This window comes from Gadus macrocephalus, chromosome 1 (genome assembly GCF_031168955.1).
Source record: "Gadus macrocephalus chromosome 1, ASM3116895v1".
NCBI classification, from domain to species: Eukaryota; Metazoa; Chordata; class Actinopteri; order Gadiformes; family Gadidae; genus Gadus; species Gadus macrocephalus.
In genome coordinates this window covers 12,748,808-12,762,678 of record NC_082382.1, presented here as the reverse complement: position 1 = coordinate 12,762,678, position 13,871 = coordinate 12,748,808, and the positions used below count along the sequence as shown (strand labels likewise).

The 13,871-nt window shown below is 43.9% G+C and overlaps 1 protein-coding gene and 1 long non-coding RNA gene across 2 annotated transcripts; both read right to left on the bottom strand.

Moving 5' to 3' along the window:
- Positions 1-2,770: 2,770 nt before the first annotated feature.
- Positions 2,771-11,105, bottom strand: LOC132452662 (interleukin-17 receptor E). Its single transcript, XM_060045411.1, has 13 exons — positions 11,051-11,105; positions 10,858-10,957; positions 10,227-10,366; positions 10,010-10,078; positions 9,838-9,904; positions 9,478-9,656; positions 9,307-9,354; positions 8,873-8,918; positions 8,613-8,764; positions 6,218-6,286; positions 5,837-5,888; positions 5,601-5,708; positions 2,771-5,402 (listed from the first exon to the last, which is right to left on the bottom strand). Exons 1-13 carry the CDS (start codon positions 11,051-11,053, stop codon positions 4,594-4,596), a joined length of 1,842 nt encoding a protein of 613 aa, XP_059901394.1. The 5' UTR covers positions 11,054-11,105; the 3' UTR covers positions 2,771-4,593.
- A 9-nt stretch (positions 11,106-11,114) lies between these two features.
- LOC132453289 (uncharacterized) lies at positions 11,115-12,770 on the bottom strand. Its single transcript, XR_009524625.1, has 4 exons — positions 12,112-12,770; positions 11,985-12,000; positions 11,400-11,504; positions 11,115-11,313 (listed from the first exon to the last, which is right to left on the bottom strand). It is a non-coding gene; the product is annotated as an uncharacterized LOC132453289 (long non-coding RNA).
- Between the last annotated feature and the right edge of the window lie 1,101 nt (positions 12,771-13,871).

Genomic DNA, 13,871 nt, shown 5'->3' with positions numbered 1-13,871 from the left:
CCCAATTAGCAAAACACCTTAGCTCCTTTGCAAAATGAACCACTCTTGTAAAAACTATACACTAACTTATCAAAACCATATTCTTTTACCATATGAAACACACACGTTGCATATGACTTAATTCTGTTTGAACCAGTTACACTCTGCTGTTGAAAACCTTAAACACTTTCGGCTAATTCTGCTTCTAAGTGCATATAGTAGTATGGGTGAAGCACACAGTGAATTTGCAAAACATTGCTCGGATTTGCACAACTCTAAACACAATGTCTGCGCACACTTTTTGCAAAACAATACACACAGTGAACACTAAACACACTTGTATGAATTACTGTAGAAACCACACAGGACACAAGACTAATGCTGTTGACCCCCCCCCCCCCCCCCCCAAAAAAAGAAAACACAGCACATAAATTGCTATTGTTGGTCTCTTCTCCTATCTGGATATGGCCAGAGAATCTCATCTACATCACAGGCGATATCCTCATTCGCCAGACAGCGGGGAAAGAATCGCCGTGCATGCCTTATCCACCCCTGTATGGCTGTGGCCTCAACCTGGTCACAGGCCTCCTCCATGGCCTGAACGAGGGCTACCCGAGCCAGGGGGTGCAGATCGTAAACCTTCCACCGCCATGCCGAGAAAAATTCTTCAATTGGGTTAAGAAATGGTGAATATGGTGGCAGGAAAAGGACTGTGAAATTTGGGTGCTGTGTAAACCAGTTCTGAACCAGAGCAGAGCGGTGGAAATGAAACATTGTCCCAGGTGACAATGTATTGGATCTGTATGTTATTGATTGTGAGGTTGTATAATCTGTCTAAAAAGGCAAGGATGTGAGGGGTTTTATACGGACCCATGTTGGCATGGCGGTGGAGGACCCCATTCTGGGTGATTGCCGCGCAAAGGGTGATGTTACCCCCACGTTGCCCCGGGACACTAATAATTGCCCTCTGGCCAATTACATTTCTTCCCCTCCTTCTGACCTTTGAGAGGTTAAACCCCGCCTCGTCTATGTAGATGTACTCATGCTGAATGGCCTCAGCATCCATTTGTAAGACTCTCTAAAATACAGTGAGACAAGATTGTGTAGTTCAGCATAGATTTAGTGTACAGCACATTTACATGTAAAAAAAGGTTATGTGTGCAGTATGCAACATCAGAGTGCTAAAGTGAACAATACATACCTCCACATACTCATGCCGCAGCTGTTTGACCCTCTCCGAGTTCCTCTCAAAAGGCACTCGGTACATCGGTTTCATTTGTACCTGATGTGCCTTCAGGATACGAGCTATGGTGGACAGAGAGACCTGATTCACGTTCTGAAAAATGATTTGGTCTTCAATAATTTTGGCCTGGATTTCACGAAGCCTGATGGCATTATTTGCCAAAACCATATTCACAATCTCCCTCTCCTGCAGTGGTGTGAAAATGGGAGCCCTTCCTCCTCGTTGTACTCGACCCTCAATCCTATGTAGAACAAAACACATGTAACCTACTGTAAAATGTCACAGGAAGGGGCATCAAAAGTGCTGATATGGGGTGCATACAGTAAGAAGCTGTAAACAGGTAATTTTTGTACCCGTTTTCCAGTCTGAATGCCCTTATGACAGATGCCACGGTGAATCTGCTGAGATTTGGCTGGACTCTCAGTCCAGCCTCCCTCAGCGTCAATCCATGGTTCACAACATGGTCCACAAGAGTTGCGCGAATTTCATTGCTTAAAGTTGGACCTCTTCTCCTTTGAGCTTCACCTCCGCCTGCTTGAAGTCTTCCTCTTCCTCTTCCTCGGCCTCTACCTCTGGCACGGCCTCTGCCTCCTTCTCCGATTCCCCCTCTCATCCTCACTCTTCCTCTTCCTCTTCCTTCCATTTTGGTTAAGTTTGGTGAACTCACCTGCTGCATTTTTATTGTGCTTAAACCTGATTGGTGTGTCTACAATTAAGCAATCTTGTGTTTGCACACCTGATGGCAGTGTTCAATCAACTGGCTCATGGGTGTGGTAATTTGATAGTCAGTGCTTTAGAATTGCAAGGAAGTGACATCTTGATATACTTCTGTGTCTAATGCATAGACGTGTGTGTTAGTGTTTCAAATCACTGTGTATTGTTTTGCACAAAGTGTGAACGGACTCATTGTGCTTACAGTGGTGCAAATCTGGGGCAGAGTTTTGCTCCTTGAGTGTAAGGTTTTGATAATTGGGCAAAACTTTAGATTTTAGTGTTTATTGTATCGTAAAAAACTGTAATAGCATCTCTCCTATCAGCCTAACTCAACGGTCCCTGGATAATAAATCAATAATTCTGAAGCGTTTCATTTGTCAGTGTTTTGAAGTTGTGGCATGCCGATACAAAGCACATAAACCAAGCTGTCCGCAATATGAGTCAGTTTATCGCCATTAAACACATCAGACAAGACTTATGTTTTCATGATTGGGGCACTCCAGGGAAATGCGTCTAGGAAGTCGGATTACCCAAATGCTAAAGCAAAGGGCCTCTTTGATTGCTGTTATAGGCCCACAATACATCACATTCCAAGAGGATCAAAGCACGAAGTACAACATTCAAATGTTAGTAAGTAAAAACAATGTGATGAAACAATGTGTTCATAATCTAACCAATACATTATTTTTCTCTCTCTCAATGGTGTTATATGGCAATTTGAAATACATCGACAGGAAGCGCGTGTGTGTGTGTGTGTGTGTGTGTGTGTGTGTGTGTACACACTATAAACCATCATGGTCAAAAAAATGTCAACAAATTACTTACAAAATAACCTGTCTTGGCATCATTTTATTTATTAGAAACCAATGCTACATGCCACCTTTTCTGGGCTCCTCCAGACAAAAGACGCAGGGTGGTGTTGTTGAATCTGGTTGATTGTAAACATGCCGACGGTGCTCTACTGCCACGCAGAAGATCCCTCCCCGAGTGTGTGTGGAGACGACTGGTTCAACCTGTGAAGGCCGACACTCAATGTGCATCTGATGTACAGCCTCACCCAGCCCCAGAGTCCAATCAGAGTCAGCCAGGTGAGGCTGCCTAAACCAGCCATCATCCACACACACTCCCACATACCCGCAGCACCAATTTGAGGCTGGTGATAAGCCCCAGCTGTAGCCTACTCCAAAAACAAATAAGTACATAAACTGGACTCTACCACAGGGTTACCATACCTAAAAAGACATTGTCCCGACCCATCTCCAGGGTGACCCGCCAACCCACCCTCCCGCTCCCCCTCCATCCTGGAGACCGGAGGCCTGGGTTGCTGCCTTTCCTGGCTGAGGTATCGGTAGCTGGGCTGTCTGGATGGGCTTGGGGAGAGGGCCAATCGCCTGGCCAGGGCAGTACCCGGAACTGCCTACGGGGAGGCCACCCTCCCCCAGGGCGACAGGGCTATCCCCCCCCCCCATCTCCCTCGTGGAGCATGGGGCCTTTGGCTCCTGTGCTGGCTGGCCGAGGGGCCTCTGGGCCCGGGCTGCTGCAGGGGGGAGTAGCTGCTGACGGTGGCCCTGTCCCTCCCTGTCCTCTGATGGGTTCCGACACACTGTTGGAGAAAGGCCTGGTGCTGGGTGGTGGCGGTCCGTCAGCACTGCTGGGCGCCATGGCGTCCTCAGGCAGCCCCTCCGTGTCCTTAAAAGTCTGGAGAGGCGCAACGTCGGGGACCAGGTCAATGCCACACTCCACCCAGGCGGCCGCCACGCTCCACCCAGGTGGCTCTTCTGGGCTCCTCCAAAAACAAGCCACAGGGGTGATGTTGAATCCGGTTTGTAGTAGAGGTGGTAAGCAAATAAACATGTCTGCCAAGCAGGAGATCTGTTAGTTTGAGAGTGTTCGTTTGGAGACGGCTGGTTTAACCTGTGAACAGTAAGTCACTGAATGTGCAACAGGTGGGCACTCTCACCCAGTCCATTCAGACTCAGCCGGGTGAGGCCGCCTAAACCTGCCAACATACACACACACTCCCACAGTAGTTAAATAAGCATGAAGCTTATTTACACAGGCAAGCTGCCTGAATTTCTTTCGGATTCTATTCTCTTTTTCAGATCAACGTTGAAACAAAGGCATCAGACTTCACGCACATCATGTGGCATTGATGGATTGATGGATGTGAGCGTTCTACCCACCCAAAAAGCCTCTCAAATGTTGAGTAAGACATAGTGTACTGTTCTAGGCATTGTCAATGTCTATTTGCTAGGCAAATAACCACATATTTACTTATGTAAAAAAAAAAAAAAAGGCAAAACAGGTGTTTAGATGTCACCACCAGTGGCAGATTGTGATGAATAGCTCTTTGAGTGGGTGGTTGTAAGCGGCGCTGGTCGTGGTTTAACAGCATCTCTTTGGAGGACTGGCTTGTGTTACACGCTGGAGCAGTTTGGTGCTGTCACAGTGCTAGAACTAGAGACGTTGCATGCCTGGTATGCCCCGGGGTGACCCTTCACCACATGCATTTGTTTGCTCCTATTCCCTGTTTTGGCGCACAGCCAACACAATGGTCAGGAATCTTGACCTGTCCCAACATGGAGCCAATATTCCTTTTCATCAAATTATCTCCAGATTTGACGGCTCATTCGTCGAGTCCTCGTAATTATCTGGGACTATGGCAGCCACGTTTTCAGTTGGTGGGACAGTCGTCGTGCCAACCACAGCAACAGTACTTTGGAGCGCAGTCTGGGCCAGCAGTCGCACCCTAACTCCTCCCAGTTGGGTCCCGACACGATGCCCCCTAGTTCCTGGATCAGGCCCCGGAAGTCCCCCGGGAGGCTGTATCGCGGGACCCCTCGGAGCTCGTCGGGGATGTCTCTGTTGTGGTTGAGACCGCGCAAGGAGATGAGCACCACGGGGTGGCTCCTTCCCGGCTCCCGCAGCACCCCCTTCAGGCGGGCCAGGGTGGCCCTCAACACCGGCCCCGTGATCGAAGAGCCCTCGCTCGAAACGTCCGAAGGATCATCGCCCTCCAACAGGGCGTCCTTCTCCGTCCCGTACGTTAACGTCCTTGCTATCGTTCTCCAGCCTTCCTCCCCGTCCAAGGCGTCCGTCGCTTTCCCCCTCTTTGCCTCTACCTTGCGGGTTCCTTCTCGTTGCCTCCTCTCCGTCTGAGTCTCCTGCTCTGTTGTTCCCTCAAAGACACGCTTGGCCTCGGGGCTCCAGACGACCAGCAGCTTGCCCTGGGCCTGTTGCACTGCGTCCCACTCTCCGTAGAGCCAGGGGAGCGGGCCCAGGTCAGCCACCCCGCCGCCAGCTCCGGCGCCAGCCTGCCTGTCTGAACTCTGGCTCCAAAGGGCCATGCGCACGGCGGCACACAGCTCCCCCTGCAGGATGGAGGCCAAGGCGCAGGCGGCCGAGACGTGGGCGGGCTGTCCTGAAGAGCACACCAGCAGAACAGGCTTGTGGATCGACAGCCAACCTGCACATGTTGGCAGGAGATCGAAAAAAGGCAAAACAAATTATGTTATTTTTTTCTTATGTTTGTATCATATTAACGTAATTATAATAATGTTATAAATTATTAATGAGCGACTACCAGACTACGCATGCAAGTCTCCATTCATCGGCAATGCAAGGAGACTTGCATTGTAGATACCAAAAGTGTTAGAGAGCTGACCTGTTGTTCCGCTCTTGGTCACCTTATACACAACAAAAGCCAGCAGCAACAACAGCGCTCCGACCAGCAGGGCTGCCGCCACCAGCACGCCACTCCTCCGGTGTGTGTCTGCCAAAACAATTATCACCGCATTGCATCTGGATTCCTGGTTTACACATCCATAAAGCACCGGTCATGTCTCAACTGCAGGCGTAGTTAATGGAAGAGGTGAAAGGTACACCTGGAAGGACACTCACATTCAGGGCACAAGATTCTCTTCCCAAGTCGAGCCGGTGCAGACTGCCACACCTGTAAAAGAACACGCATTTTGTTCATGTGGGTTGATTGCATGTTAGGGTTTAGCCTTACACACATGGTGTTCATGTGGGTTATATGCATGTTAGGGTTTAGTCTTCTACACACATTGTATTAATGTGGGTTGAATGCAAGCTAGGGTTTTGTATAAGACACACATGTTGTTCATGTCGGCTGAATAATGTTAGGGTTTGGTCTAACACACACTTGGTGTTCATGTGGGTTGAATCACGTTAGGGTTTGGTCTAAAACAGGCTACATTTGCAATAGAGGAACAAATAGGAAGAAAATAACCCTATGTTTTGGGATTTGTTGAGATATACCTGCACACACGGCCTCTCAGTGATGGTATGAACAGGTACATTTAACTGCAAGTCACCCTTGCTCCCATCCTGTCAATACAAAACACTGGTTAGCATTCAGTACCAATGAATTGGCTAGGCAAAAAATATATATTCACCAAGGGGAGAGCAACCGCACTGCATTTTATAATTTGCACATGTAATCGTTTGTGAGATAGCCATGCCGATGTTTTAGATTTTTTTCAATCCACACTGGCAGGAACGGTGGTATGAGAGATGTAGATACCATCAAAATTCAAAATCGGTTGCAGAATACACCCTTTTTTCTCTCGTGTAAACAGTACTTATTTGTGTTTCAACTGTCAACTCTGTTCCTCACTGTCATTCTGAGACTAAACTTTCAAGGGCCCACGTTTGCATATGGAAACATATTAATGGGGAAAAGCAGAAGGCAATTGGGGATGTCACACAATTTTTTAATAAACAAACCATTTTGCAATGTGGATTAAAGGCACCCAGTGCAACTTTCGAGGCTTAAAAATAAACATTCAATTTCTAGTCTTTTTTACACGTAGTAAGTTTCAATAACTCCATACCATTACATACCGACATTTAAGCAGCAAAGATGAGACGTCGTTGTGTGGTGAGAACTGATACAAAATCGATAACAACAACAATGCCGCCATTTTCTTTATTTTTTGTAACCTACAATAAATAAAGCAGGCTTCCAGTCAATGGAAAAATGGCTTCTCCCCACCGGCGATTGTTGTTGTTTACGATTTTCTATCAGTTCTCACCACACAACAACGTCTCATCTTTGCTCCTTGAATGTCGATATGTAATGGTATGGAGTTATTGAAACTTACTACGTGTAAAAAAGACTAGAAATTGAATGTTTATTTTTCATTGAATGTTTACATAAAGTTGCACTGGGTGCCTTTAAAGAGTTGTCGAACTGTATTGGACTACAAAGATTAACGTATATTGCTAAGGGCAAACTGAATGACTTTAATAAACTCTGGGAACCATACATGGCTGTCATGACAGACATTAGATTCACGTAAAGTGTATATACAGTTGGGGATTATCATTAGGGCTGCAACTAACGATTATTTTAATAATCGATTAATCGGTCGATTACTTTTTCGATTAATCAATGAATCGGATAAAAAGAGAAACATTTTTAATTGCTGCATCTTTATTCAAAAACTGAACATTACTTCAAATTCACAGTGCAGACTGAAGTGTAAAAACACCAGGTTATTGCTCCAACTTCCCAGAACTATTAAAAGTAATATTAAATAATAAAAAAATAATAATAATAAAAAACTGTGATAGCACAAAAAAAAAAATATATATATATATATATAGTATATAAGGGATGTCCATGGTTAACCGGTCAAACCTATTGATACCATTTTCGAGACTCCTTGAAATAGAACTTATTATTGCTTCAATTGCTGATAAGCTGATGATAGTTTAAGTTAGGACGTTAAACAGGTCATAATTCTATCTTTACTATCTATTTTATATTGCTGGGACAAGTTTTCACCAAAATCTCAAATTTATTGCATTTGAACCCATCAATCATATTACTGAGCCGACCTGAACACATCACATTTGACATTGTTTGCGACTTTTTTTTTAAGCTAACTAGCTCCATATCCTGCCGATTTTAACATGGATTTAAAAACAGCATTACTATTTTTAACTGACGGGACTTTCTACTACACCGTCCGGTTGTGTGATTACTACCGCTGCTTTGAATGACCGACTCCGAGCCCGTCTGCACACCGTCTGCAGCAGCAGCAGCTGACAGAGTTTTCGGTTGGACTAGACGGATACTGGAAGGAGTTTTTTAACCCAAAGACAGTGAAGGTACAACACTTTTATATAGGCCTACAGTCCAGCGTTAAGATATGACCAAAATACAAGCTGTGGTCGCTCACACTAAAGCTTGCAGTGGGCGTGCATGAACCATGAACCCACCTGTAAACGGTGCCACGCCTACGAGTGACGTATTAATCGCGCGACTCAACAAATCTACGACCAAATTCGTTGCCAACGCTTTTCGTAATCGATTTTTATCGATTCGTTGTTGCAGTCTTTATTTTTGTGTATATAAATTTACTATTTATTTATTTTATTTTATTTAAGTTATTACTTTATTGGTATCCTTATTATGATGGTGCAAGTGTCTGTCTGTGTATGTTGTTAAAAAAATAATAATACGACAATAAATATATTCTTAGAAAAAAACTAAAAAACATTTTGCTTAGAAATGAAACTACCATTATTAGTCTAAAATGTACTGGTTAAAAAGATAAGATTGACAGTTGAGTCTATGCCTCCTCGCTCTCTCACTCTCACTCTCTTTATCTTTCTATATCTCTCCCTCTCCCCCTCCCTTTCTCACCGTTGTCCCTGAGTAAGGGTCTCCTACGGAGTGACAGCCGCTGTGCTGCAGGATACAGAGCTGAGCGGAGAAATTAGCTGAGGCGTCAGAGGTGAGGTGGACCGACATGCTCCTCCCACCAGGGCCAACACGGGCCTCCCATTCGCTCTTATCTGTGCAAACGACCAGAGAAAACACGTTGACGTTGTAGGCAGAGAATGGCTGAACGAGCACAGAAGGACTAGATAGGGAGGGACATGAAAGATAATAGATGATCTCACCCGATTTGAAGGGACAATGGACGTGACGGTTGTTTTTTATAGAGAACTATGAAATGGAAAGAGAAGCATTTCAGACTTAAACACAAAAGGACAAGATGCATAATATGGGCACATGCGCTCACATATATGCAGACGCAGCATTGACCGCTTGGACCCTTGGCTTCGATACCATATTCAATAGGCCAAGACTGGCCTGTAAACAGATGCAAGTGAAAGTGGGAGCTGCGATTTTTGTGGATAATAAGCACTTAACCAACAATTCTCAGTAGAAAAAGTCAGATTTTATATACATATATATAAAAAATGACCCCTGAATAAAAACAAGTCATTTAAAATCGGTTGTTATTGCCTATCAAATAGTTTGACGTATGATCCAAAGGCCAATACATCGTCCATATATGTCTATACACCAATTCGCATACGCACATGCTCACCTGTAGACACATTTGTGAGTGCTTGTCCAAAGTTGATATGTTGTACAACTGTAGAGCAGACCACAGGGATAAGTCATGATCGGAAAAAGGAATCACACAAAAGGAAAAAAAAATCTCACAATAAGACCCCATCCTCATTACTAGCTCCTTCACTTCTGTCATACCACTTACAAGACTTGAGCTATTAATCATCGCCAGCCTTGAGTTCAGTATGGGCGTGCAGAGGCCTGTGTCGTTTCTCCAGCAGAGGGCGGCAGAGGGCTTCAGGTAGCGAGAAGAGCACCGCGAAGTCCAGGCGATGTGGTCCGTGTACAGTTTGAATTCACTAGAGAGCCAAACATCTCTCGCTGCTGCACACACATGCATATACACGGACACAAACAGAAAGACACACACACGTTTTTTTCATCGAAAGATTTAATGAAAAATAAAGTTGGAAGTTAACTAAATTACCTTCAAATAAATATTTAAATAATAATAAAGGTTGTCCTTTCTACAACTTCTTGTCACATGAAATGTGTGTGTGCTCACCTTCCAGAGAGATGTTTGCAAAAGGACACTCCATGACTCGCTTGGCATCAGAGTGTGTGTAATACACCTGTCCATATAGACACAGGATAGAAACGGTCATTACACGGTATTAATAGACATTTAAAATAAGCTTTAAAACAATCAAATGCTTAGTTAATTTACGATTTTTTACCTGTACACAGACACAGGGCAGCAAGTACGACACATTCAGAGTCGCAGACAGAGATTTTGAAGGATCAATCTAAAATATAGAAATAACAATACAAATATAAAAACATTATATGAAACACCTTGACACAAATCCTAGATCAAAAATCTAGATCAAAATCTTGTACACGCAACATGATTATGGTGTGATAATAGACAGATAACCCTCCCCTGACACTTACAGTTATGCGTTTGGATATGGCTTTGCACAAGTTTTCATTGCGGTAGCAGAGTATGGTGTACACTGAGGGCCCCGGGGCCAGGGTCACATTGACCTTCCTGGAGCCCGGGGCCACAGACAGGTGAAACTGGGGCACTGGATCTGAGTTGAATCAACAGAGGGGGACATTTTAAGAAAGAAAAAAAAACAGTCAAATAGGGAATGTTTCAAAATGAATGACAAAATATCAGTCAGCAAAAGCGTGTGTTCAATATTTTTTTCAATTTAGGAATGATTCAGCAGAGGGACGTGTGTAGGAAAATCTGTTTGCAACTTGTATGAAAGAGATAGGAAAAGGGAGTGTTTGCAAAAACATCCTCCTGAGCAAGTCACACTCGGCCAATTGTTGATGTTTTTGAAATGTGTCTAAAGCAGTAGAGGGGGCAGGTAAAAACACCTGATGGGCTAAGCCCCCTTGAGACCTTTGTGGCGCTGGGCCTGTATCAGTGTACTGTACTCCTCCTGTAATCCTATTCCCTAAGGGTATAGTGGCTGCTGACGGCCCCAGGGACTAAAGGGAGGGAGCAGTGGCACGGAAGAGAGACAGAACAGCAAACAGATTGCAAACATGACGATAATAAGGTTTGTCATACCTGGTACGTTGTACTTTTCAGTGTAGTTTGTTGAACCTATAAATGACGCGGACACGGTTGAGCCAGCGTCGGCCTTCACACATGAATAGTTCAGCTCACACTGCAGAACAAATACAGTATCATGGATCAAACCTCCACAAGTATTAGCTGGAGTCTGAGTTTGGAGAATAGGAACGGGGAAAAGGGTTTTCACCATTGTGTGATGGTTTCTGCAAGTTGGGGGACATTTTATTTTTTTTCGTGGAGGATTCTGGTGCCCTATCCTCCACTGAAATCAAGAAGACAAACAATTTAGCTGATATTATTATTTTCCAAAGTTCTTTTTGAGAATGACTTTTATTTCATTGCAAGTGAGAAGAGAATGTCCAACCTTATTATTTAACTTCTTGATGGTAATATGTATACCTGATGACAGGATAATAATCATTATCGTATGGTTTGTTGTATGGTTGAAGTCTAAAAGAAAGCAGAGACCCAACAAATGTTGATTTGAAGCAACCAAAAGCTTTCTCAAAGACAAACGTTAGATGATCTGCGTGTACCTTCGGGTCGAAGCCGAATGTGCATGCTGACACACTGAGAGAATCCTCGAGTCGCCAAAGTCTCAGTGGAGGAGAACCTCAGAGGAGATGAACCCCATGCTCCAGCTGACCATGCCAAAATAAACAGTAGCACAGGTGTGTAGCTTTCGATCATTCACGCCACTACAATACATCCTTAATGTGTGTTAGCAGCTGATCAGCAGATAACCCCAAATTTCAGGTTGCATAGTGTCACTGTGTATAACTATGTGAGGATTTTATACATGAATTGTCACATAGAATATCACAGCTGACTTATTTTTGCTAATTACATTGTTTGTATTTTCCCCACTATAGAAGTAGGCTAATGCAATACTGTCGTACTGGAGCCCAGTCCCATGCCCTCTTCAAAATCACAAATATGTTACAACAAGTCATGAGTTTTAATTGTGCTGTATCTGTTAATAAGGTTTTAAAACCAGAGTTGCACCAGTATAAGGCACATTGATAGGTTCATACTATATAACGGTTTTTAGGAACAAGTAAACAGCAGGCGGCCAAAGCATTAACAGCGTACGGATTACACTTAAGGCACTTTGAACTCACCATCTTCCTTCGGAATCTGAAGAGAGGGTGACAACAGCAATACATTATTAAACTATAACGATGCAAACAAGCATAGTGAAACAGACATCAAACACGCGTCTGAACCATGAACCACAACTCGACTCACCTCGCATAGAATCCCCTCCGCAGTGAGGGAGAGCCGCACAAAGCCCAAAATGATAAACAATGACAGATACCTGACAGGACACATTGTAGGCTTACGATTTAAACAAATAAATGTTGAATCCTTAGATATTGCGAGTGACACCGATCGTCCTTTAGTTACGAAGCCTTGTCAAAGGCTTCGGAATTCTTTCTTTCCATAATGGTTGACAGAGCTAGTTACGGAAAGCCCTGCGGGTTAAACACGCCTCCTGTTTCCTATTATCAACCCAACTTACAAGACTGACGGGACGGCTAGAGCAAGCAGGGGTTGTAAGAAAGACTGTTTTCCAGGTATTTTCTACAATTAAAAGTAATTTCATTAATTAAAAAACATGTTTTACTACATTTGAGGGATTCCATTTAGCTCCTTCACTCCCACCTATGATGTTGATATTTCACTACAAGTACAATGTTAACCATATAAATTCAACTTTAGAGAGGTTATAAGCAAGGTGGCTGTACGACAACCCAAATGTCCCCACTTGTGAAGGATTCTTAAAGCACTCAAACCTAAGTTGAGTTGGAAATCACTGAAAAACACTGGAAAGAATGTTATCCATTAAAGATCCTAAAATGATTACAATTATTAATCAATTAGTTTTATTAAAAGAATTAGTAATTGAAACTGATTAACTATCCAAACGTACATATCTCAACAAGAATGATTGCCTAAAGGTTAAAGCTTGTGTTCTAATAATGAGTGTCTCCTATTGTTCAAAAGTTGCAAGCATTGATGTCGTAATGTTGGCTGCACGTTGGACAAACATTACATCTGGAGGTATGCATATGTATGTTTATCTATAAGAATGAATTAAGTATTAAGGGAAAGTATTTTAAGTAAGTATTTTGTTGTTGCATTTGCTTTGACCTTAGCGTTCAGTGATTCATACAATAAACCCACTTTGTGAAGGGCTGTCCGGTTTATCCTGAAAAGAGACAAAAACAAACATTGACACAGCTCACGCGCAATTGTATAAAAACTCAATTCTTTTTATTAAACTTCTATCTTTATGCAATTTTTTATGTATAAAAAAATTCTACAGCCAATGGCCTGAGACTACAGAGTTTTCGATTAGTCATCAAGAATCATTCACCAGCAGCCTGCATGATACGCACACATGCTCTCACACACACACACACACACACACACACACACACACACACACACACACACACACACACACACACACACACACACACACACACACACACACACACACACACACACACACACACACACACACACACACAAAGGCATGATCAACAAGAATGTTGGGTTAAAAAATAAACATCAGGGCTGCCGAGCCGTGTCCGCTGTCAAGGTGAGCGTTCCGGGATTCGTGGGAGCGGAATAAATAAACAGTTTGGTTGCACCGCAGACCTGGCGACTCGGAGTGGGGGGGGGGGGGGGGGGGGTGGGAGTCGCACTGTGGAGTCTCTGCTTGTGCTCTTTGAAACGGCGACATCACGGTAGTGGGGGTGGTTGGGGGGGGGGGGGGGAATAAGAACAAGGCTGATGCACAACACAGCGTCACCTCACCACAGAGTGTGTGTTTTGTGGAGGTACAGTATTGGAATTTCCTGTCTGAATGTGAACAGAAAGTGTGTGGGAGACAAATGAGAGCGCCTCGATTTCACACGATTTATATCATATCCGCTTTGTTTGTTTTCCTTAAACATCTTATCAGGCCGCATTTAGATCGATCCGCGTGAATTATGATT

Excerpts from the sequence above, each read along its gene's own strand:
- LOC132452662 (XM_060045411.1), bottom strand. Across the intron at positions 9,657-9,837 it reads TGCAAACATCTCTCTGGAAG|CAGCGAGAGATGTTTGGCTC; the intron begins GTGAGCACACAC and ends ATGTGTGTGCAG. Across the intron at positions 8,765-8,872 it reads CCATTGTCCCTTCAAATCGG|ATAAGAGCGAATGGGAGGCC; the intron begins GTGAGATCATCT and ends TCGTTTGCACAG.